A 26,641-nucleotide genomic window follows, 5' to 3' on the forward strand; every position below is an offset into this window, starting at 1 on the left:
GCAAAAATGCACAGTAGAAATGACATCTGTACCTATATGTCCATTGCAACACAGTTCAGAATAGCCCACATCTGGAAACAACACAAGTGCCCTAGAACGGATGAATGGTTAAAGAAACTTTGGTACATCTGTCACTGTCACTGTCCTCCCATTGTTCATCAATTTGCTCGAGTGGGTCCAGTAACATTGTGAGACTTGTTACTGTGTTTGGCATATCGAATACATCACGGGTAGCTTGCCAGGCTTTGCCATGGGGGCTAGATACTCTCGGTAGCTTGCCGGGCTTTCTGAGAGGGGCGGAGGAATCGAACTCGGGTAGGCCTTGTTGGCTGCGTGAAAGGCAAACACCCTACCTGCTGTGCTATCGCTCCAGCCATGGTATATCTACACAATGGAATACTATGCAGCTGTCAGAAGAGATGAAGTCATGAACTTTGCTTATACATGGATAGACATGTAGAGTGTCATGCTAAGTTAAATGAGTCAGAAAGAGAGGGACAGACATAGAAGGACTGCACTTATTTGTGGAATATAAAACAAAATAACACGAGGCTGACACCTAAAGATAGTAGATACAAGGTATAGGTAGATTGCTCCATAGCTGGAAGCCTGCCTCATGAGCAAACGGGAGAAAGCAGCTGAAATAGAGAAGGGATCACTAAGAAAATGATGGCTTGAGGAACCGGTCGGGATGGGAGATGTGTGCATAAAGTAGATAAAGAACCAAACATGTTAACCTCATTATTGCAAACCACAATGCCCAAAGTAGAGAGAGAGTATGGGGAATATTGTCTGCCGTGGAGGCAGGGGGGAGGGTGGGAAAGGAGGGGTATACCGGGGATACTGGTGGTGGGGAATGTACACTGGTGGAGGGATGGGTGTTTGATCATTGTGTGATTGTAATCCAAACATGAAACCTTGTAACTATCTCACGGTAATTCAATAAATTTTTTTAATTTCCTTTTCCCTTGAGTCTTGATTAAGTTTCACAAGAAAATTTTGAAAGTGATAAGTAACTAAATAACTGTCAGGAAAATTCCTTTCTGGATGAAAACCTAGTCAGAGGATGAACAGGAGAGGGTATAGAAGGAAATATAGGTGTTAGGAATGCATTGTTGGGAAATAGAAAATCCCTGCAGAAGCATCTGAGCAACTTTCACACACAGTCCATCACACACAGCCCATCATTCCTCACCCCCATGAGCAGTACATCCAGGGGTGACAACAGTGGAGGACTCAGTGCCAATGTGACTCTCATGCATCGCCCATCTCTGGGGGGGGGGGGGGGACATGTCTTTTCAATATTCTCGAAAGGGGACAAGAACTACGATCATGAGTAAGGTTGTCTGAGGAGTGCTCATCCCAAGTGGGGCACCCCTGGCATGAGCTGTCCTTCCCCTAGGGACCTAACGTATGTCTGCAAAGATGTTGGTTTGAGACACAGAGGAGGAGGAACCGTTAATAAGGTGCCGATAGTTTTGGGGTTCCGACCATAAGAATCAGAGTTACCCTTTTCAGCATAACTTCATAACTCAGCAGCAGGAAGTTCTCCCGATCTCTCAGGGGTATCCAGCCATGGGTATGGTCGAACCACAATTCATGGGGCACTGCAGAGTGGGGAGGCAGAGGAAGGAGTGCGTCCCCAAACCATGGTGGTTAGAATCTACTGAATGTCAGAACTCAGGAAACATTGCTCAAGCCTCTGCATTCTGGGGCCTTCCCTAGGAGTCACTGGTTGAACAGGAAGAAGTGGCACACCATGCTCCAACATGCTGGGGGTCTCCTGCCCAAGTCAGATCTGCAACAACTTTTTATTCTCTGTAAAGTTCCTTCCCAGAAACCCATCCACGGATGGAGGGACACGGTTGTATTCTTGACCCTTATGTCTACTGTCCTTGGGTGTCAGTCTCATATTATGTTATGGTTTTATTTTTATATTCCACAATCTTGAATATATTGTCTCTCTTATGGCTTTGACAGTTGCTTTGATAATTATTTTCTCTTAGGAAATGATCTCTCTATATATCTCTCTTGTCTCTCTCTGTCTCTTTCTGCCTGTCTTTTTCTCCTATTCTGCTCTGATATCTCTGTCCTATGTTCAACTACTGTTTCCCAGGGAAATGTCTAATGTGTCTATGCAATAATGGTGGGCTTCCAGCTCCATTGATTCAGGACTTTTTCAGACATGTTTCCTTGGGAAATGACTTTTCTCGTGTATCATGTGACTTTGGAAGGTCCAGCATCCCCTAAGGGTTACATCGAATGACTTGTACATTCCTTGTTGGGTTGTCAGTAGGTCACATCCTGCAGTGTTTAGGGATTACTTCTGGATCTACTCTCAAGGCTTGAGGAGCCACATAGGCCTTCGGATCACATCAGAGTTGGCTGCATGCAAGGCCAGTTGCTTCTCCGCTAGGGTGTCTCTCCTCCAGTCCTGACGGCACTTGGTTCAGTGGCTATCGACCATGTCTGAGCTCTTCTGCTGATGAATGCTGGTTGAAATCACTGTGCCTGCAAGGAAATTGACACTGTAATCAAAAGTCTTCCTAATAACAAAACCCCGGTCCAGATGGATTCACTAGCGAATTTTACAAGACATTTAAAGAGGACCTATTACCAGTTCTCAAGATTTTCCAGGAAATTGAAAAAACAGAAACTCTCCCAAACAGTTTCTATGAAGAAAATATCTCTCTAATATCAAAAGGAAACAAAGACACCAAAAGAAGAAAAAACTACAGGTGGATATCCCTGATGAACACGGATGCGAAGATTTTCAACAAAATACTAGCAAATAGAATTCAACAACACATCAAAAAAAATCATACACCATGACCAAGTGGGATTTATCCCGGAGATACAATGATGGTTTAACATTCTGGAAATCAATCAACGTAATTCATCATATCAACAAAAGAAAAGATAAAAACCATATTATCATATCAATAGATGCAGAAAAAAGCATTTGACAAGATCCAGAACCCGTTCATGATGAAAACCCTCGCCAAAATGGGGATATAAGGGACTTTCCACAATATAGTTAAAATCATCTACCACAGCCTACAGCAAGCATGATTCTCAATGGGGAAAAACTGAGTCTTCGCCCTAAAATCACGGACGAGACAAGGATGCCCGCTCTCTCCACTGCTGTTCAATATAGCACCGGAAGTACTTGCAATAGCGATTAGGCAACACAAAGATATTAAGGGCATCCAGGTAGGAAAAGAAGAAATCAAGCTCTCACTATTCGCAGATGATATGATACTATACATAGAGAACCCTAAAACCTCTACCAAGAAACTCCTAGAAAGAAGAGACTTGTATAGTAAAGTTGCAGGCTATAAAATCAATGCCCAAAAGTCCTTGGCTTTCCTATATGCAAATAGTGAGAGAGAAGAAAGTGACATGAAGAAAACAGTCCCTTCACAATTGTGCCACAGAAAATCAACTACCTAGGAATTAGCTTAACTAAAAAGTAAAGGACCTGTACAAACAAAACTATAAAATGCTACTTCAGTAAATAAAAGAGGACACAAGAAAATGAAAAGATATCCCCTGCTCATGGATCGGGAGCGTTAATATTGTCAAAATGGCAATACTACCCAAAGCATTGTATAAATTCAATGCAATCCCTATAAAGACACCCATGACATTCTTCAAAGAAATGGAGCAAACACTCCTGAAATTTATATGGAACAATAAGCCTCCACGAATAGCTAAAGCAATTCTAGGGAAAAAAGAAAATGGGAGAAATAAATCTCCCTAACTTCAAACTCTAATACAAAGCAGTAATAATTAAAACAGCATGGTACTGGAACAAAGACAGAGCTGCAGACCAATGGAACAGGGTTGAATATACTGACATCTCCCCTCAAACATATGGTGATCTAATCTTTGATAAGGGAGAATAAAATGTGATGTGGAGCAAGGAAAGCCTCTTTAACAAATTGTGCTGACAAAACTGGACATGCAAAAAAATGGGCTCAGACCTCTGCCAAACACTATGTACAGAAGTAAGATCAAAATGGATTAAAGGCCTCAACATCAGACCGGAATACATAAGTACATTGAAGACAAAGTTGGCAAAACCTACCATGACATTGAAGCTTATGGTATCTTCAAAGATGTCACACCACTGGCCAAGCTAGTGAAAACAGAGATAGACAAATAGAACTATCTTAAAGTAAGAAGCTTCTGCACATCAAAAGAAACAGTGACCAAAATACAAAGACAGTCTACAGAATGGGAAAGGATATTCACCCAAAAACCACCTGACAAGGGGTTAATATCAAGGATATACAAAGTACTGGTTGAACTCCACAAGAAGAAAACATCCGACCCCATCAAAAAATGAGGCGACGAAATGAACAGAAACTTTCTCATAGAAAAAATCCTAATGGCTAAAAGGCACATGAGAAAATGCTCTACATCATTAATCATCAGGGATATGCAGATTAAAACAACAATGAGATATCATTTCACACCACAGAGACTGGACCACTTCCAAAAGAACAAAAGCAACCTGTGTTGTCACGGATGTGGCAAAAAATAGACCCTCATTCATTGCTGATGGGAATGCAGAATGGCTCAGCCCTTTTGGAAAACAGTATGGATGATTCTCCAAAAATTAGAAATTGAGCTCTTATTTGACCCGGCAATGCCACTCCTGGGAATATATCCCAGAGAGACAAAAAAGTTTGGTCGAAGTGACATCTGCTCTTGTTTGTTCATTGCAGCACTGTTTTCAATAGCTAGAATCTGGAAAAAACCTGAGTGCCCGAGAACAGAAGACTGGTTAAAGAAACTTTGGTACATATACATAATGGAGCACTATGTAGCTGTTTGAAAAGAGGATGTCATGAAATTTACATACAAGTGGTACTACATGGAAAGTATCATGCTAAGTGAAATGAGTCAGAAAGAGAGGGACAGACATAGAAAGATTGCATTCATCTGGGGACCATAAAGTAACAAAATAGGAGACTAACACCCAAGAATAGCTGAGATAAGTACCAAGAGGTTCACTCCATGGTTTGAAGGCCAGCCGCACATTATAGGGGGAAAGGCAGCTCAGATAGAGAAGAGATCACCAAATAAAGGGTGTTGGGAGGATCCTCCCAGGATGTGAGATGCATGCTGAAAGTAGAGTATAGACAGAACATGATTGCCACTCAATGCCTCTTTTGCAAACCACAGCACCCAAAAGGAGAGAGAGAACAAAAGGGAATGCCCTGCCACAGAGGCAGGGTGAGATGGGGGGATGGGGGGTGGGAGGGCTACTGGGATCATTGGTGGTGGAAAATGGGCACTGGTGGAGGGATGGGTCCTCGATCATTGTATAACTGAAACCCAAGCACAAAAATTTGTAAGTCTACAACTGTACTTCATGGTGTTTCACAAATAAAAATTAAAAATTAATAAAATAAAATAAAATTCCACTGACTTCCTGAGAATAGAGCACAGATTTTAGGACGATGTGACAATCCTGACTTGATTTTGCTCTTGTGATTTGTAACTCTCCCTGTGACTAGTTACTCAGTTTCTGGAGTTAATTTCGAGAGGGGGTGAGCAAAACTGGATGTGTTTAGGCATTACTCTTGGCTCTGCACTGGCAGTTCCCAGGCTGCCATAAGCTATATGAGAGATAAAAAGCTAGTCGGTCAAATGCAATGCAAGTGCTTGACTTAAAAATATTATTTTTTAATGTTTTATACCTATCCATTGAAATTTTTATTTATTTTTTTTGAAGGAGAAATTGGGACCACACCTGGTGGAGGGCAAGGAATACTTCCAACTCTGTGCTCAGGAGTGACCTCGAGCCATGCTCCTGTGAACGTATCTCATGCCTGAGATCTACTAGGGTTTTCCACATGCAAGGCAAGTGCTATCTCTCTGGCCCTAGTAATGAAGAAATTTTATTTGCTTGTTTTTAGGATACGGATCAAAATCAGCACTGAACACATGCAAGAGACGTGTTCTGTGAATGATTAACAGTCCCTGACTAATGGAGCGATAGCACAGCGGTAGGGTGTTTGCCTTGCACGCAGCCAACATGGCCGACCCGAGTTCGATTCCTCCGCCCCTCTCGGAGAGCCCGGCAAGCTACCGAGAGTATTCGATATGCCAGACACAGTAACAACAAAGTCTCCATTGGAGACGTTACTGGGCCCGCTTGAGCAAATCGACGATCAACGGGAGGGCCTTAATAACATATAATTTGGTTAAATTTTTCTGGGAAGTACACTATTCAGTTTGGCCAACTGACCGTGTAGCATGTGGCATTGGGACAGAGAATCCCACGAGTGCAGCCTGAATGGACACTTTGTAGTGGATTTGGGTAAATCCCATAGTCTTTGTGCATCTACCGCCAACCAACTTTCTGTGATGTTCTATATGATTTTCATTTCTAAATATTTGATTTGATTTCACTCTCACAAGCCACATTTAAGTGCTCAATTGGAAAGGAAAAGTGTTCCTAATTTGAGAGAATAAAATTATGCTCTTCTGTCTTGTGGCCCTTTTCTTCTCAACCTGAACACATAGGAGGCAATGACAAGGCAAAGCACGTCAATCTGGGGAGCAGTCAAAGGCAAGCTGGGGTTCATAGATTAAGGCAGACAACAGAGAAAATTCTTGCTGGAGGTTTTGTCAAGTCAGAGATTTCTGGAGGACACAGAAAAGTAAAAAGTAAAAGAAGGAAGTGAATGACTTGAATAGACTTTCATTCTGCTCCAACGGTGTGGGGTTCTAGGAAGCATGAACCCTGTTCCAAGATATCCCCTTCAATTCTATAGCAATTGATGCCTGATAGTTTTATCTTTATCTTTTTTTACTTTTTGATTGAATCACTGTGAGATAGACCCTTACAAAGCCGTTCATGATTGGATTTCAGTCCTATACTATAACAAACCACCTCCCTCCACCAGTGTATATTTCCCAGCACCAGTGTCCCCAGGTTCCCTCCCATTACACCCCACCCCCTACCCCTGCCTGCCTCTCTCTCTCCCCCACATCCCTCTCTCTCTCTCTCACCCCTAGGGGAAGTATAGTTTTCTATATTGATACTGAAAGGTTATACAGATTATCCCTTACCTGCTTTTAGCCCTCACATCTTGTCCAACATAATCATTCACAGCTCTTGTTGTCATGCAGATCTCTTCTGTCTCACCTACCCTCATCTGTGGTTTCTTAAGGCAAGAGCTTTTGGTCTAATTCAAAGAAAAAGACTTCATCTGGCTCTTGGTACCATTCTAAGTGACCTCACAGAGTAAAAGACAGAGCAGATAGCATTATCCTGTCTATGTATATAAAGAGAATTTACAAAAACGGTGTTTCTCACAAAAATGATTATCTCCAGTCCAGTGTGCCTTCCTCTTCACTTTGATCTAACCAGGACAGAGAATTTTGATGGGAGCACATGAGTCTATCTTGCCAGTCTGAAATTCACAAATTTCAGAATATAGGCATGCTTGTTCCCCAATTAAAATACAATCTTACGCTCATAGATATTTTGATATAGTCATGACCAAATGGGTGACTTTGCATTGATTTGTGAGTCTGAGTGTGAAAGTTGATGAGCATTGCTGATATGGTGGCTGACCATGTGGAAGAAGGGGGAGTTTCCGTGTCTAAGAAGACCTACCAGTGAGGAGTGTATGTGAATGTGTGTTGTGGGGTGGGATTGAATTTATTTTATTCTGATGTTCTTTGCAAATTGTGTCAAAATACCCTTTTAATTTTACTCTTTTTTATGGGGTCCTCACCTGGAAATGCTCTGGGCCTCTTTCTTCCTCTGCGATCAGGAGTGACTCAGGGTGGTGCTCAGGGTATCGATGATGCTGCAGATTTGAAAGTGGCAACCACACAACTAGCAAGCACTTCCTCAGCCTGGACACCTGCAATATTGGGAAAGGTCTTCCTCACGAGCCCCCAACACAACTCTCTGATCTTCGCACCTTGGTTTAGCCACATTTAGAATAAAACAATATTAACACCATTACTTGTAATATTTTTTAATATATCTCAGGATTCACTTTGTGATTTATTTACGGTTGCAATAATGTTTTACTTCAGAAAATGTCAAACTAAAATAAACAGGTTGTTCATTGGCTTCCCTGAACTATTGACATTTCATGTTTTCTCCGTCTAAGAAACATCCATCCATACTTCTTTTTTCAAAGTGGGTTGCATTATATGCAGAGCAGTACACAAATCAATGCAAGCAACGTCACCAAGATGCAATGACTAGTTCATTAGGGTACCAGGGAGAAATGAATGATCATAAACAATCATCCCCCTGGCATGCAGTTTTGCAAAGACTGAACGATGATCAACATCTATGTGAGATCCAGAACAATCTAGAACTTTATTCCCATGGGAACAGCTCTGAAGGAAGATCTTTCATCTTCTCCTGGTATATTTCATCAAAGGTTTCTGCTTGCGCAACTGTGAGGTGATTTTTCCAGTCTCCACATACACCTGATAAACATAAAAAAGAGACTCTGATTAGATGATTTCAGCTCTGCTGACACCAAGATGTCTTCTCCTGGCTTGGGTACAAAACTTACCTCTGTCATGTACTGATGCGAAAAGGAAAACTAAGATCAAACACTGTCATGCTGTCCTAGGTTTCTTCACTTTACTGAGTGTAACTGGTTAGGAATGTGAGAGAACCATTTCTCATTTTTTTATTTGTTTGTTTCTGGGCTACAACTGGCAATGTCAGGGTATCCTCTTGGGACTCTCTTCAGGAATCACTCCTGGCTCAACTCAGGTAGACGTTGCTGCACCAACCTTAGGTCGGCTGCATGCTATGCAAGTGACTGCTATCTTGTGTTTTCTCTCAAGTTTCTTCTGTTTCTTTAAAATACTAGATTAATTTTTCTTCAGACTAATCTTGGCCTGGAGGTCACTGACCAGGATTTCTATGTCATAATACTTGGGGATCTGAGGGATATTGCTCTCCATGACAGGAAGTGATCCTTCCAGTAATTACCTGGACATGCTTTTGTCCACTATCTGCTTATAAGGATATAAGTCGTAGCAGTCTAGGGCTGTGTCTTACTATCTCCTTGTGGTAATGACTCCTTACAGAATATATCTCCAAATCTAGTTCTAAAGTCCTGAACAGGGAACGGGAGTCACTTCAAAGAAGAAATTAGCCTGGAATGTGCCTCATTCTGCTCTCCACAAAATTATCGTCCTTCTCACACCAGAAAAAAAGTATTCTCACCCAGCTGCCAAAATGTTCCCACCCTCTAAAGCAACAGCTTTCCTCAAGTGGCCTGTGATTCATGTTACCTTTTTTCATATGCAACATCATGAACTGCAGAACACAGGTCTCTTTTCCAAAGGAAAGAATCAGAATCAAGCCAGACATTGCAGAAAAATAGTAGTTGACTAGGAGTCACTGAGCAGGGGCCAGAGCCATAGCACAGGGGTTAGTCCTTTGCCTTCCACATGGCCCTACCAGTTTCTATGTCTGGCATCCCACAGGGTCCCCCTGAACCACTAGGAGTAATTCCTGAGTGAAGTGTCAAGAGTAAATACTGAACATCACTGGCATGGCTCACACCATCCCTCATTTCCACCCACCCCCAAAAAAGAGAAACACATCAAATTCTCCTAGAGTTTAAGCATCAAGGAAAGCCTCTTATTCCTGCACAACCTCTAGGCCACCATGGTGTGTCACCTGACACCACAGCCCTGGGTGACAGCCTGGCCTGGCTGAGTATGGAAATCATTTCCTTCCTTCTTCTAGCCTCACATCCTTGAAGCTGGAATTTTCCAAGTCTATGCCTGAGAAACCCTTCATCTTGAGCCCGAGGGTAGGGAATTCATCAAATTTTATTACACAGGGTCTGACAAACTTGTAGGAACACAGCCTTTTTGCAGAGTAAAAAACCTAAACTGTCCTCTCAAAGGATGAAAACTCTAGACATTTATTAGTTCAGGACAGTGACAAGACCATGCCCAATTTCACTCTCTTCCCCAGGTCTTTCAGACTGGTCTGTTTAATTTTGGTCAGGAATTCACTAGGACCCCTTTGTAAGCTGAATATCTGCATGCCAATTTCTTAGAAGAGAGATAGATCTACTGACATCACAGAACTCAGATGATCCCAAAGCAGGAATCAGCATCTGCCAGTGCCTTTAGCCCACGTCATAACTATGAGAGATCTTCACCCAGGTCAGGGAGAGGGGCAATGAGTGATTGACAATGTCCATGCATGAACTTAAACTATTCTGCTATCAACCCTGTTGTCCTGCCATACACACAGCATTTTGCTTTACCTTTTCTCATCATGGTTGTTGTCTTTAGATCAATAGCAATGCCATCCATAAGAGAATAATTGGACATCTTATTGTCTTTCATAGCCTGGAAGGAAGAATTCTCGAGGACTGAATCCAGGGCTTCTGGTCTTAATTCCATGCCCAGAAATTGGCAGATCTTCTGCACACTGCTTCTTGTGTCCTTGAAGGAGATCAGATAAGAGCAATGATTTGAAAGATGCCAGAGAGGAGATGAGAGGGCAGAAACCCCAAAGAAAAATGGGGAGTAGGAGCAGAAGAGCACTTTGAAATTTGACCACCCAGGAAGTGGACAGGCTGGAAACAGTCAGAGGGAACACAGGGAGAGCGAAGAAGGCAGGTCCCCTCGGTTCTCTGAGGGGTAGGTAAGCCTTCCTGCTAAACAGGGTCCAGAACACAAGATGCTGAAAAGACTTTAGACAACTGTGGTCAGAGTCACTCAAGACAGGTCCAGTGAGAAGCTGACACAGTGAAAGGGATAAATTGCAGCTCTCGAGGTGCTGTCAAGGCTGTCCAGAAACCCCAACTGAGGAACATACATGTGCACAGTGTCATCCTATACAGTGTCAGTCATTGGACTGGGCGCATGAAGCACCAGTGGAAGATGATGAGGAAAACGATGCATCTCTGGAAGGACTTTGTTGTGACTAATGGACCTTACTTCTTCCCAGAACTAAGAAGCATTTTACTTTCTTTTTTCCATGAGTCTTGATTATGTTTCACAAGGTAACTTCTGTCATGAGAAGTGATGTCAAGAAAGTTGTTTTGGTGGATGGAAACTTCTCCAGGGGATGAGAGGGAGTGGGTGTCAGAAGGAACCCTCTGTTAGGAAAGTATGTTGGGTAATAGGAAATAACTGCAGATGCATCTGGGAAGCTCAAGTTGCTTCCACAGCCCAGCATTCCCACCCCCATGAGCAGCATTCCCAGTGGTGACCACATTGGAGGATTCAGTACCTATGTGACTATCACGCATCACCTGTCTCTGATGGGGCTGACACTCTTTGAATGTTGTTAAAGGGAGCATAGAACCACGGTCAAGTGTAAGGAGTCTGGGGAGTGCTCTTCCAAAGGGGGGCACCCCTGACACAAACTGTCCTCCCCCGGGGACCTACCATATGTCTACAGAGATGTTGGTTTGAGACACAGAGGAGGAGGAACAGGTCATAAGGTGCAAATAGTTTGGGGGTTCCGACCATAAGAACCAGATTTACCCTTTTCAGTTCTTCATAACTCAGCAGCAGGAAGTTCTCCTGGTCTCTCCTGGGCATCCAGCCATGGATATGATCGAACCACGATCCATAGGGCACTGCAGAGTGGGGAGGCAGAGAAAGGAGTTGGTCCCACACTATGGTGCTTAGGATCCTCTGAATGTCAAAACTCAGGCAACATTGTTCGCTCCACTCCATAGTGTGGCCTTTCCTAGGAGTCACTGATTGAACAGGAGGAAGTGGGGACACAGTACTCCAACATCCTGGGGGTCTCCTGCCCGAGTCAGCTCTGCAGCAGCTTTTTGTGTTTCTACGAAGTTCCTGCCCTGCGACCCGACCAAGGATGGGGAGACACAGAAGTGGATCTTGAATATATTGTCTCTCTTATGGCTTTGACTGTTGCTTTAATAACTACTTTCGCTTAGGAAATGATCTTTGTCTATGTATTTCTGTCCCTCTCTGTCTCTCTGTCTCTATCTCTCGGTCTCTTTCTACTTGTCTATCTCCCCTATTCTGTTCTGGGAGCTCTGTTCCATGTTCAACCACTGTTTCCTGGGAAATTGAATAATGTGTCTATGTGATAGTGTTGGGCTTTCAGCTCTGTTGATTCAGGATTTTCTCAGACGTGTTTCCTTGGGGAATGACTTTTCTTGTATATTATGTGATTTTGGAAGGTCGAGCATTCCACTAGGGGTTACCTCAAATGTGGTGTACTTTCTTTGTTGGGTTGTGGTGGGGAGGAGGGGAGACAGTCACATCCTGCAGTGCTTAGAGGTTACTCTGGATCTGCATTCCAGGCATGGGGAGCCATGAAGAACTTTGGATCACATCAGAATTGGCTGCATGTAAGGCCCGTTGCTTCCCTGCTGGGGTGTCTCTCCTCTAATCCTGACTGCACTGGGTTCAGCGGGTGTAGAGCATGTCTGAGCTATTCTGTCTGATGTGTGCTCTTGGGAATCCCTTTGCCTGTGTCTTCTGCTCACTCTAGTTGTCCTTTGAGAAAGATCCTAAATAAAGGCTCATTTTTCAAGTAAAATATAGACAGAATATCTCACTCTTCCAGAGACCAAGACATTTTCAGAAAAATACTATGAAACGTGGGCGGAAGTTTCATTGTTCTCCTTCCTGAGCACATTTGAGACTCAAAAGCCACTCTGAGAATTTTGTTGAGTGTAATCCATGTTTATAAATTCATTTTGAGAACATTTAAAAATGAGTTAATCATTCATTAAAGCATGTATCTTCCAAAATCTTGGATCCAATTGATCCCCATAGGCAATTTGACCCAACTTTGATTTCCTTTTGCAAATTAAGTTTTTCTGTGCACAGAGATATTTGCGTACTAATTTCCTGTCAGTAATTGCACATCAGAGTTGTGCATCGGACAATATAATGTCGATTGAGGAACAAGTCATCCTGGCTTCATTACAGAGAGTCTGCAGATGTCTGCCTTGGCCACAGTAAAATGGAAATTGATGGAGTAACTGACACTCAAGTCTGAGCAAAAAGCAAGCAACATAGCATGAGGAGTTGTGTAGGTAACATGCTTAGTCGAAGTTCTTGGGACCTGGGAGTATAGGATCTTAAAAATATGACATTTAGAAATGACTGGGGAAAAGGAGACGAAGAACTTTCCATTCATGTCGAAGAATCGAGGGGATAAAGGCAGGTGCAATAGTACAGCTGTTCGGCTGTTTCAAAAACAAACCCCCTCCCAAAACATAAAAAGAAACTAGAAATGAGGGGAGAGAGGAGAATGAAAAGTGTTTAGAGAAAAAAAATGGAGCAGACATAAAAGAAATTCCTCATATTCCTAGAACAAAATGCATATAATTGTTCAAGTTTCCTAGTAAATAATATAATCTTTTGACACTAAAAGATCTCTGTCCTGGCCCTAGGAAGTGACACAACTAAACATGATTGTTGCAAAATGCTATCAGAAAGGCACAGACAAGTGCTTTCCATGCTGGGGCCTGTGCAACTGCGCCTTTGCCATTTAAAGTCTGTCTTGACATAGGAAATCTTGTGTGTGCATCAGTTCCTTCCCTTCAATTCCTTACCTGCATCATTTTTCTCTCTTCACTTCCCACCTAGCATCACAATGAGCTTGAGCACAGAACTGTGTCACTTTTAAAACTAAGACAGAACCACATCATATTCCTTTGATGAGTATCTATTTATAGTTTTTCTACCTTGTGGTTATTTGGATTGTTATCTCTTACTGAGCTCATTTAAAATTAACTTGTATCATTGGCGTGAATGCATACATTCATTTATAGTTACCCTGTATCATCACTGTGAATGACTATGTTCGTTTATAATTAACTACTATCATCGCTCTGTGTAGAGGAATGAGGATCATTGTTGAGAGGTCATATGAGGCAAGCTAGCACGCATAGGGGCATTTATTGTCCCATAATGTATTGATAAGTATAGATTTCTGGGCATGTGTTTTCTCATGAACACAGCAATCTCAGAACAGGTGGCTTCCAAATATTAATATAAATCTTTTATGATTTATTAAAAGTGGACTGTTGAATGTAAAGGAGAATTCTGATTTGTTAAAATATGAAAGAGATCAGGAAGATAACATGACTTGTTTGTCATCACTGTCATCCCATATTCATCAATTTCCCCGAGCAGGCACCAGTAACGTCTCCATTCGTCCTAACCCTGAGATTTTAGCAAGTGCCACATTGGAGGCTCCTTCGGGGTCAGGGAAATGAGACCCATTATTGTTACTGGGTTTTGGCATATTGAATACGCCACAGGGAGCATGCCAGTCTCTGCCGTGCTGGCAGGATACACTCGGTAGCCTGTCAGGTTCTCCAAGAGTGAGAACTAGACGATAAATTAAACTGGGACCGGGGTTTTATAGTCCCTTGGTCTTGGCCATTGATGCGATAACAAGGCGCCAGGGGCAATTGGTGGGTGTAACGCCTAGCTACTGGAATATGGGGGATCTGGGTGAAGGAGACCCAGTCCCGATCCGAGAAGGATTGAAGATCTCAGCCCGGGGTCCCGCACACCTGGGTTCTTCTGCCAGTTCCTTCATGCGTGAGGCTCGTTTGTCATACTTGCACCCAATTATAGTTTCCAATAGTCAAAAGCTACTGCACTGCACTGTCCTCCCGTTGTTCATTGTTTTGCTCAAGCGGGCACCAGTAAGGTCTCACAACAAATTGTGAGACTTATTGTTACTCTTTTTGGCATACTGAATACATCACGGGTAGCTTGCCAGGGTTTGCTATGTGGGCAAGATACTCTCGGTAGCTTGCTGGGCTCTCTGAGAGGGGAGGCCATGTCAGCCACGTGCAAGGCAAACGCCTTACCGACTGTGCTATTGCTCCAGCCCAAAGCTACATCATTGATAAGAAAATAAATAAGCAGCTCATATTAACACCAGAAATATTGCATCCTATTTCAGCTATACCAGACAGATAGCAGGATGACAAAACTAGGAGCAGAGATGTGGCTCCTGTTTTGAATTGACACTCCTAGCACCTCAAAAATAAGCAGGTACAAAGGTAGTGAGGACAGAGGTCATTTGGCCAACATGAGGTGTAAATTTAGACTAATAATATGAGGGCAGATAGGCATGAAAATCACTGATCAGTAATATCAATTCTAATGTTCTGTCATTAAATGCAGAGGACATCAATTTTCTATATCAAAGCAATGAATTGTGTTAGAGGGAAATGAAGAAACAAATCCCATTTCAGGAATACCCAGAGAATAAGAGTATGTCAAAGACATGTGCAGTTAAGACAAGACACTGATGTGAAGGAAACAAAAATCAATAAAAATACACCTGTGTTCTTGGATCTTCGGGAGAATTGCTGTGGTGGATGTGTGCAGAGTACAGAGGGATCTAGAGAATCAGTGCAATTCGTTTCAAATTTCCATGACATTTCTGCAGACATAGAAATGTGTTTCTACAATATGCAAAATAGAAAATGCTCTAAGTAACCCGCTATTTCTCTCTCTCAAAAAAAAAAGAAGAACAAAACTAGAGGCTTCACACACCATGATTTCTACTCTAATAATAAACTTATGGCATGAATACGATACAGTACTGGCCTCAAACACGCATCTCATCTGGTAGGCTCAAGAGAAAGCAGACATCATTCAGTCAGCAGCATTTAGTGTTCACACATCAGAGTCATAAACAAGAGCAGCAAGAGTACAATAATGGCTCAGATCATTGTTCGATCAGTGTTGCTGCAAAAAGTGGATTTCAGGGTGAAAAAGTATGAACCCAACGTCTCCCTTACATCACTGAAAATCTTTGAGACAAAATGGGTCCAAAATTTGAGTTTTGATTGACATCTGGAGTACTCAGGGCTTAGTCCTGTTTCTGTGCTCAGTATTCACTCCCAGCAAGCTCATGGAACATGTGGACTAATACTCCAGTGTGTCCAACAGGTCCTGACGCTGGAGGTTTGTGAGACTGCACTCCAGCAGAGAATTGGGTCCTAGATAATTGGGTTTCTAACTGACAAACTGGGTGCTCATTTGTTGGGAAATCAATGAGTTATCATCAGGGTGTAACATGAGATCTCATAAAGGACACTGACATCATCTACCCAATTACTGTATTTTACAATCACTCACCATTTCCTTGAAGGAACCAATCAAAATATTGTTCCATTGATTCTGCTCCTTGAACATATTTTACACCTTTCCAGAACAAATGTCCAGACACAATAACATCTTTGGGATTTCTAATGACATAAATCACCTTCAATAGAAAGAGGAGGTAAAAATCAACCATTGGAATGATGTTCTATCCTTCCTTTGAAAATTCATTCATATAGAGGACATCAGTTTAGAATATGACCGTGTTTCCAGTGTGCTACAGAGGACATCCTTGCATCCGAGCATCCACACATCACCAAACAATCCCTCCCATTACCTGAACTTACCCCCTACTGAGGTGATCACCAATATTATTAATAGTAATTTTTTTCTACCTAAAGTCTTATTTTCATTGATCATTTGAGGTGGATGGGTGGAGACTGTGTGGGACACACATCAATTGCTTAGGGCATACTCCTGGCTCTGGTTTCAGGAATCTTTCTGGTTGGGCGTAGGGGATCATATTGGGCACTGGGGATTGAAGTTGGCACTCGTAACAACCAAACACCTTCCTTCTGCATTATTGATCCTGCTCTCTTTGCTCATTTTTTATTTTATTTTTTAATTTTTTTTATTTTTTGGTGAATCATCATGTGATACAGTTACAGACTTATAAACTTTCGTGCTTATGTTTCAGTATACAATGATCAAGTACCCGCCCCTCCATCAGTGCCCATTCTCCACCACCAATGTTCCCAGTATCCCTCCCACATCCCCACCCCCCCACCCCCGCCTCTGTATCAGGCGGACTCCCTTTTTACTCTCTCTCCCTCCTTTAGGGTGTTGTGGTCTGCAATGCAGGTGTTAGGTGGCCATCATGTTCGGTCTATAGTCTACTTTCAGTACACACCTCCCATCGAAGCAGGTTCTCCAAGCATTCTTTACTTGGTGGTTCCTTCTCTATCTGAACTGCCTTTTTCCCTAGCAGGTGAGGCCAGATTCAAAGCCGTCGTCATCATAAGTTACTTGTCTTTGTTGTGTGATTTGCTTCATAGAGCTTAAAACTGTCACGCTTCATATTCGACAAAACAAAACATTTGCTATTCTTGAGTTTGGTCGTTTTCCATTCTAAATGTTCACCTCTCTTCTTATATAATCCAAGAAAACACCATACAATACAAAATAAACATGGGTGGGGTGGGCGGGTGATGGAAGAAGATGGTGACTGCATGTCTCCAAGAGGCCAGAGCTGATAGAGCTCTCAACTCTGACAGTGGTGTGCTGCGATCACAAAATTTCTGCCTGAAAGAACATAAGTGTCCTTTTAATATTCTCCTCAAACACTGACCTTCGGAACCAGCCTGGCGCCCACTGTGGAGCACTGCCCAGGAATGTGCCCCTTGAAGAATGCAGAGGCTCGGCAGTTATGTGTGCTATGTCAGCAGGCTGCTGCAGTCACAGAACTTCTATGGAATAAACAGTGATCTTCAGGTCCTACCTGGCAACTCTGTGGCACATGGGCCCTTGAGTAGATGGCTCACACAAGTTCCCACCATGGAGGGGAGGCTTGATGGCCTCAGCTGCTCGCTTCCGCCAGGACTTTTCCACCCCCGCAGCACTGTCCCACCAGATCAGCTCAGGAAGCAGTGGCCATCAGTTTCATATCTTGGAGGAAAATCTTCCTGAGCTCCAACTGCCTGGAGACTTGACTCAGTACAGGGGCAAATGCCCCCTGGGAAGGTGCTCCTAGATTGGTTGTGGCCTCCTTCCAAGAGTATCCAACCCACAGAGTTTCTGGCCAGGGTTGCTACTGCCACCACCCCTGGGGCCCAAAGGCTGCAGCGCTGCTCTTGGGGCAATCTGGACCTGCTGGACAAGAGTATCAGTAGCCCGGTGGTGCCCATGGGCTTCCTGACATCCCAAACTTCGGCGCTATGCCTCTGGCCAGACTCCATCAACTAAGGAGATATTTTTCTGACAAATAGGTTGCCAAAAATAGGTAGACATGCCCACTAACCACCTCTGGTGCTGCCACACAAGGTCATTTATCAAGCTTGCTCCAAAGACTCTCTAAATAAATCTCAAAAGAGATTTTTTAAAAGCTTCAGTAAATTAAGACAGGTGCTTGTAGCATCATCCTCAATGGGGAAAAACTGAGAGCCTTCTCCCTAAGATCAGGAATGAGAAAAGGATGCCCACTCTCTCCACTACTGTTCAATATAGTACTGGAAATACTTGCAATACCGATTAGGCAAGAAAAAGATATTAAGGGCATCTAGGTAGAAAATGAAGAAATCAAACTCTCACTATTCGCAGAAGATATGATACTATAATTAGAGAGCTCTAAAACCTCTGTCAAGAAACTCCTAGAAACAATATACTTGCATAGCAAAGTTGAAGGCTATAAAATCAATACTCAAAAGTCCATGGCTTTCCTATACGCAAATAGTGAAAGAGAAGAAAGTGACATGAAGAAAACAAATCCGTTCAAAATTGTGCCCCAGAAAATCAAGTACCTATCCCTATTACGATACCCATGACATTCTTCAAAGAAATGGAGTAAACATTTCGGAAATTTATATAGAACAATAAGCCCCCACTAATAGCTAACGCTTTCGATTCCTCCGCCCCTCTTGGAGAGCCCGGCAAGTTACCGAGAGTATCTCGCCCGCATGGCAGAGCCTGGCAAGCTCCCCATGACGTATTCGATATGCCAAACACAGTAACAACAAAGTCTCCAATGGAGACGTTACTGGGCCCGCTCGAGCAAATCGATGATCAACGGGAGGGCCTTTACTTTATTACTTTATTAATAGCTAACGCAATCCTTGGGAAAAAGAAAATGGGAGGAATCAACCTCCCTAACTTCAAACTCTATTACAAAGTAGTAATAATTAAAACAGCATGATCCTGGAACAAAGGCAGAACTATAGACCAATAAAATAGGGTTGAATATACTGACATATCCCCACAAGTATATGATCATCGATAAGGGGGCAAGAAAAGTGAGGTGGAGCAAGGAAAGCCTCTTTAACAAATTGTGCTGGCAAAACTGGATGGCTACATGCAAAAAGGTGGGCTCAGATCTCTGCCTAACACCATGTACAAAAGTAAGATCAAAATGGATTAAAGATTTCAACATCAGACTGGAATCCATAAGGTACAATGAAGGCAAAGTTGGCAAAACCCTCCATGATACTGAAGCTAATGGTATCTTCAAAGATGTCACACCACTGGCCAAGCAAGTGAAAACAGAGATAGATAAATGGGACTATTTAAACTAAGTAGCGTCTGCACGTCAAAAGAAACAGTGACCAAAATACAAAGACAGTCTACAGAATGGGAAAGGATATTCACCGAATACACATCTGGAAAGGAGTTGATATTAAGGATATACAAAGTACTGGTTGAACTCCATAAGAAGAAAACATCCAACCCAATAAAAAAAAAAATGGGGCGACGAAATGAACAGAAACTTTCTCAAAGAAGAAATTAGCCACCACGGATCCCAGTTGGGCACTGGTAAAGGGATGGGTATTTGATCATTGTATAATTGAAACCCAAACACAAAATTTGTAAGTCTACAACTGTACCTCATGGTTTCTCACTAATAAAAATTTTAAAAATATATACATATAATAAAAAGAAGAAGAAATCAGAATGGCTAAAATGCACATGAGAAAATGCTCTACATCATTAATCATCAGGGAGATGCAGATCATAACCACAATGAGATATCATTTCACACCACAGAGACTGGCCCACATCCAAAAGAACAAAAGCAATCGATGCTGGCACGGATGTGGCAGAAAGGGACCCTCATTCACTGCTAGTGGGAATGCCGACTGGTTCAGTCCTTCTGGAAAACAGTATGGATAATTCTCAAAAAATTAGAAATTGAGCTTCCATTTGACCCAGCAGTACCACTCCTGGAAATATATCCCAGAGAGGAAAAAAAGTTTAGTCAAAGTGACATCTGCACTTGTTTGTTCATTGCAGCACTGTTTACAATAGCCAGAATCTGGAAAAAACCTGAGTCCCCGAGAATAGATAACTGGTTAAAGAAACTTTGGTACATCTACACAATGAAGTACTACATAGCTGTTAGAAAGGATGAAGTCATGAAATTTACATACAAGTGGTACTACATGGAAAGTGTCATGCTGAACGAAATGAGTCAGAAAGAGCGTGATAGACATAGAAAGATTGCATTCATCTGGGGAACATAAAGTAACAAAATAGGAGACTAACACCCAAGAGTGGACGGATTAGTAAAAGGATTTTTGCTCCATGGCTTGGAGGCCAGCCACACACCCTAGGGGAAAATGGAGCTCAGATAGAGAAAGGAGCGCCAAGTAAAGAGTGTTGGGAGGATCCTCCCAGGATGGGAGAAGCATGCTGAAAGTAGACTATAGACCAAACATGATTGACACTCAATGCCTCTTTTGCAAACCAAAATACCCAAAAGGAGAGAGAGAACAAAAGGGAATGCCTTGCCACAGAGGCAGAGTGAGTTGGGGAAATGGGGGTGGGAGGGATACTGGGACCCGTGGTGGTGGAAAATGGGCACTGATGGAGGGATGGGTGTTTGATCGTTGTACAGTTGGAAACCAAGCACAAAATTTTTTAAATCTACAACTATACCTCATAGTGTTTCACTAACAAAAATTTTTAAAAAAATGTAAATGATGGAGAATGGGCACTGGTGGAGGGATGGGTACTGGATCATTGTATAACTGAAACCCAAGGACAAAAATTCATAAATCTACAACTGTACCTCATGGTGTTTCACTAATAAAAATTTTTTTTAAAAAACAGGCGCATGATTGAATCCTCCCATGCATCTGGGAGTGAGGGAGTTAGCCCAGTGCATTCCCAAACAGAGTCTTTGGCAGCCACTTGCTCCCACAATCTAAAATCACCACCGTCCCCTGGACCAAACTTCAACATCTATGGACGAACCTCACCAAGATATTAATCTGCTGGAACTTTGGGTATGTTGGTTTAATGACTGAAATCTCCAGGCTCTTTTGCAGTTGGTATGTGCTAACTCTCCCCACTTTGCTGTAATTCCAGAAGCCCTGGCAGTTATGTTCAACCCAAAGCTACCAACCATTTAAAAATCCACTCCAGTTGTAGTTTCTCCAAATACTGAACTTCTTGAACAAACATATTTCTTCTCAGTGCCCATATAGTAAAGCAAAATGCTCAAAAGGAGAAAGAGATAGAAAGATTGAGACATTGTTGGTGAAAAATGTATACTGGTGAAGGGATGGGTGTTGCAACATTGTATGACTGAAATCCTCTAATAAAAAGGGGGGAAAGAATTAGCTCATCCCAACAAGGTTTCAAAGATACCCTGTCCTGGATCTCCATGCTACTGAATGCCAACTTTGATACTCAGAGTTTCCCCTGAACTGAGTTTGGGAGACAGAGGGGCTTCCAGGAAAACAAAAATCAGAAATCCCAAGACCCAAAACACCCTTCACTTCTCCATTGTTTTATTTAAGGAGGAAATGAGGGGATTGTGAGTTCAGGAGACATAGAAGAGGCCCAGAGATGAGAAGGCAAAGTTGCACCTCTCTATCCATAGAGACTCACTCTTCCTCACTTGGCTCTATTGTTCATCTCAAACTAACTCCTGTCTACATATACACAGTATATTACATTTTTTTATGATCCCTGTGGATCACCTGTCATTCCCATGACAGATATGTTAGACCTTTGGACTTAACAGACATTGACAATTAGTAGAGACAAAGGGGCAGAAAATTCAGGAAGGGGTACCAACCACTCATCCTGGCTTGAGGCTTATTCATGAGTGTTCCTAGTAGGCTCCTATGGATAGCTCTTTGGGCTTCGACCTTACTTAATTTAAGTTGCAACTTAAACAGTGGAATGACATAGCACAGAATAGAACTCTTTATTTGCATTTTAACTTGGCTACCAGAAATCCTGTGGAATGATTGACAGAATGCACTCAGAAATGCAAAGTAACATCATCCAACACAGAATCACAGACCCCACTCCAGGCCCTTGAAAGAGATTTTGCATCTCCACCACAGTCTTCGTTAACCTTTGGGCATAGCGAGATTTAAAAACCACCGATCACATATATGAGGACCATCAGGCACTCACCTTCACTTTGGCATTGGAGAATGACTTGGGCATAAATTGAATTGGAAGGTGGGAAGACATAAATCGTGGGCCTTTCTGATCCTTTAATACCTTAAACCCTTTGTTTGTCTCTAACCAGGGGGAACGGTCCCAGATCGGCACAGATTGAATCCACTTGGGATCGCCTTTGAAACGAATCAGGCAAAGAATCTCCACCATCCAGTGTGTTCCTAAATAAAGGACAGAAAATGACGATCAGACATTTTCTTTTATTTTTAAAAATGCATTGTACTAAATATGTAACAAAAACGACACCATTATCACATGTATACTGTAGTTCTATCAACAAAAATTGATATCTGAAGCACCAAATAAAGGGTGTTAGGAGGATCCTCCCAGGATGAGAGAAGAATGCTGAAAGTAGACTATAGACGAAATATGATTGCCAGTCAATTCCTCTTTTGCAAACCACAACACCCAAAAGGAGAGAGAGAGAGAACAAAAGAGAATGCCCTACCACAGCGGCAGGGTGCGATAGGAGGGATGGGGGATGGGAGGGATACTGGGACCTGTGGTGGTGGAAAATGAGCACTGGTGGAGAGATGGGTACTTGATCATTGTATAACTGAAATCCAAGCACAAATGTAAGTCTACAACTGTACCTCATGGTGTTTCACTAATAAAAATTTTTTTAAAAATTGAGATCTGTAAGCAACCAAATTCCCACTAACAGATAAGTGAATGAAAAAGAAGAGAACTGTACAGATAGTGAGGAATCGTAGTCATCTGGGAGATTAGATGAAGTCCAATTGTTCTCATCTCATGAGGGAGTAATGGAGAAATTAAATACCAGGTGACAGAGATGCAGCATTGAAATCCGGAAGACTACAGCCCGCCCGAGTTCTCTCCAGACCCTGTACAGAGTCAGTTCCACCAAGGCACCTCAGATGGACTGTGTCTGCCCTCTCTGCCTGCTCCAGATGAAACCCTGGTGGCTATGAGCTTCCAGAAGAAAAACCCAGGTGCTCGAGTTCAGGGACTAAGACTCCAGGTCACATGGTAGCATGGAGATTGGCCCTCCCTTCCTGACTCACTGCCTGCTTGGGGTCCTGGCCTGTCACGCCCACGGATCTGCCTCCTGGTGCCATCTCAGGGCATCATAGGCCTTGATCCATAGATGCCCAAATGAATCTCAAAATGGATTAGCTCCCTACAGAGATGCATCTGGACCCCAACCATTTACAATATTAGAATTCCAGAAGTATGTGGCCGCTTTCACAGCCGAGTTACCTATCATGATATTCATAATAAAACACTGTCCTCCTGTTGTTCATCGATTTGCTCTATTGAGCGGGTCCAGTAACGTCTCCATTTTGAGACTTGTTGTTACTGTGTTTGGCATTGCCGCACAAGCGAGATACTCTCAGTAGCTTGCCGGGCTCTCCGAGAGGGGTGGAGGTATCGAACCCAGCTCGGCAAGGCAGAAAATAAATTATCTAGCATCTGCATCTGTCAGGAGGTCTTGACTGGTGGTGGGAAATTTTGAAATAATGGTGGTGTGCGAAGGTGTAATGGTGGTTAGATTGGTATTGAAATATCGAATGTAATGAACTAATGTGAACAACCTTATGAAAATAAAATTAAAACAATAATAAAAATAAAATTAATGAATAAAAATAGATACCAGGAGATATTGCTGATAGATAATCAATCAAGAAAATATGAAAATAAAACAGTAAGACTCAGGAAAAGGTACCCCATAGCCTGCAGTCACAGTTTTGATGTTACAGAGGGACCAGTGGGTGAGCAGTGGTACAGGGGTGTTGGCAATTAGTGTTGGATTTGGAATGGTGCAGTGTATCTCCAAACAGAAACATTTGTACTCTTGAAACACTCTGGTACCTCAGTAAGCAAAGAAACAATCAAATGTCTCAGTGTTCAGGACATGTCTGGAGTTCTCCGCCCATTTCCCCATAGTTCTCTTTATAAGAAAGTCTTGACTTACGAGAACGAACTTCATACCTGGTTATAAACATTCAAGCAGGACCTTATACTAAATCCATATAAACTCTCCCTTTACATGCACTTTTAAATATACATATATTTAAATATATGTGTGTATATATATATAACACCATTATTACCATGTTTTTCACAATACAATTGTTTCAGGCATTAAATGTTCCAACAACATGCCTTCCTCCAGTATGACCTTTCCTCCACCAATGTCCCTGATAACCCACCCACCATCTCACCGTATCGCTTAGGAGGTAAATCAATTTTACTTTCTATGTTTTGTTACAACACAAAGGCTAATGAAATGATCCAAACTAAGGTCAATAAAAGTTCATTGGTTTTCCAATATGGACGATTCTCTAAAAATTAGAAATTGAGTTTCCATTTGACCCAGCAATACCACTCCTGGAAATATATCCCAGAGAGGAAAAAAAGTATAGTCAAAGTGACATCTGCACTTGTTTATTTATTACAGCACTGTTTACAATAGCCAGAATCTGGAAAAAACCTGAGTACCCGAGGACAGATGATTGGTTAAAGAAACTTTGGTACATGTACACAATAGAGTACTACGTAGCTGTTAGAAAAGATGAAGTTATGAAATTTACATACAAGTGGTACTACATGGAAAGTATCATGCTAAGCAAAATGAGTCAGAAAAAGAGGGATAGACATAGAAAGATTGCATTCATCTGGCGAACATAAAGTAACAAAATAGGAGACCAACACCCAAGAATAGCCGAGATAAACACCAGGAGGTTTATTCCATGGCTTGGAGGCCAGTCACACATGCTAGGGGAAATGGCAGCTCAGATAGAGAAGGGAGCACCAAATAAAGGGTGTTGGGAGAATCCCCCCAGGATGGGAGAAGCATGCTGAAAATAGACTATAGACCAAACATGATTGCCACTCAATACCTCTTTTGCAAACCATAACACCCAAAAGGAGAGAGAGAGAGAGAGAGAGAGAGAGAGAGAGAGAGAGAGAGAACAAAAGTGAATGCCCTGCCACAGAGGCAGGGTGGGATGGGGAGATGGGGGGTGGGAGGGATACTGGGATTGGTGGGGGTGGAGAATTGGCACTGATGGAAGGATGGGTATTTAATCATTGTATAATTGAAACCCAAGCACAAAAATTTGTAAGCCTACAACTGTACCTCATGGTGTTTCACCAATAAAAATTTTTAAAAAATAAAGTTCATTGGTTTTCACTGTTATAATTTCATAATGGTTTTACTGAATCATTGAAGATTTCCAGAGCAGGTTGGTGCTAGTTGCTCACATTCATTCTTAGCATCTCAAATTGATGAAACTTTTCTTCTCTTTAAATTGTCTTTATTCCACCTCACGACTGAGAAGTGATACTCTACTTACAGGACACAGCCTGATCACGGGACTATATGTAGTGTGTAGAGATGCTGTTACAGTCCCTGCAAATCAACAATCAAACTCCACTCTAGGTCTTTGATGAGCTCCCTTTAGATTTCTGCATCTTGTCCTTAGTTAAAACACTTGACATGGTCTTAGGATTCTGTCCTATCAGCTCCCCTAGAGCCTGGGTATCACCCACCCCAGCCCTGTTAGGATGTGTATGTAACAGGCCCACGTCTAGTTCCCTGAGCACTAGTGGTCTGGCCTATAGAAAGTCTCTCTTCTTTCCTAATACCCACAGACAGAGCCACAATCTGTCTCTGCACCTGCTCCAGCTGCCTTACCTGATTTAGGGTAGGTTAGCAGCAAGACATCTTCATCCGTAAATAAAAAATTATGCCACTCTTCTGTCATGAAAGCAGGTGTTAAAGTTGTCGGGAAAAGTACACCATTAATTATTTTATTTTCAAGAGACATTCTGGTTTCTTGTCTTTAGAGGAAAGTGTTATCCACAGTTGGAGGTTGCTCCATTTATTGCAAGATCCACATTATAATTAAGTCCAAAAATCCTTAGGGCTGGTGCAACGGTCATGATATTATGTAACTGTGAGGTCACTCAAAAAACATTAAGTGGAATCTGAGTATGAATTTTAATAATGTTATTAATAATTAATAATAGACTTAATTATTTCAAGTTCATAAGGTCTATTTCTTCTCTCCTCTGAATCCTCTTATTCCCCATCTAGCTCTTTTCTTTTAGTCTGAGAATTTTGTTTTGTCAGTTTATTTGCTTGCTTATTTATATATACAATTGAAACTGTCCCACAATGTCTTTTTTCTTTTTTTGTAAAAAAAAATATTTATTGAATCACCGCGAAAACTGTTACAAAGCTTTCATGTTTATTTTTTTAATTTTTATTAGTGAAACAACATGAGGTACAGTTGTAGACTTAGAAATTTTTGTGCTTGGGTTTCAGTTATACAGTGATCGAGTACCCATCCCTCCACCAGTACCCATTCTCCACCACCACTAATCCCAGTAT

The 26,641-nt window shown here is 42.1% G+C and overlaps 1 protein-coding gene across 1 annotated transcript; it reads right to left on the reverse strand.

The window, feature by feature from the left end:
- Nucleotides 1-8,362: 8,362 nt before the first annotated feature.
- LOC130044237 (sulfotransferase 2A1-like) lies at nt 8,363-26,049 on the reverse strand. The gene is made up of 6 exons (XM_056136892.1): nt 25,943-26,049; nt 22,234-22,442; nt 16,132-16,258; nt 11,521-11,615; nt 10,290-10,470; nt 8,363-8,475 (listed from the first exon to the last, which is right to left on the reverse strand). Exons 1-6 carry the CDS (start codon nt 26,010-26,012, stop codon nt 8,363-8,365), a joined length of 795 nt encoding a protein of 264 aa, XP_055992867.1. The 5' UTR covers nt 26,013-26,049.
- Nucleotides 26,050-26,641: the final 592 nt, after the last annotated feature.

Source organism: Sorex fumeus, unplaced genomic scaffold, assembly GCF_029834395.1.
Source record: "Sorex fumeus unplaced genomic scaffold, SorFum_2.1 ptg000122l, whole genome shotgun sequence".
NCBI lineage: Eukaryota > Metazoa > Chordata > Mammalia > Eulipotyphla > Soricidae > Sorex > Sorex fumeus.

What these genes read in the sequence shown, in the direction of transcription:
- LOC130044237 (XM_056136892.1), bottom strand. Translation starts at nt 26,012, where the DNA reads ATGACAGAAGAGTGGCATAATTTTTTATTTACGGATGAAGATGTCTTG. An exon ending in TTGGTTCCTTCAAGGAAATG is followed by an intron (nt 11,616 to 16,131) that starts GTGAGTGATTGT and finishes CCCACTCTGCAG; the next exon opens with TGCCCTATGGATCGTGGTTC. An exon ending in AACAACCATGATGAGAAAAG is followed by an intron (nt 8,476 to 10,289) that starts GTAAAGCAAAAT and finishes TATGTTTATCAG; the next exon opens with GTGTATGTGGAGACTGGAAA.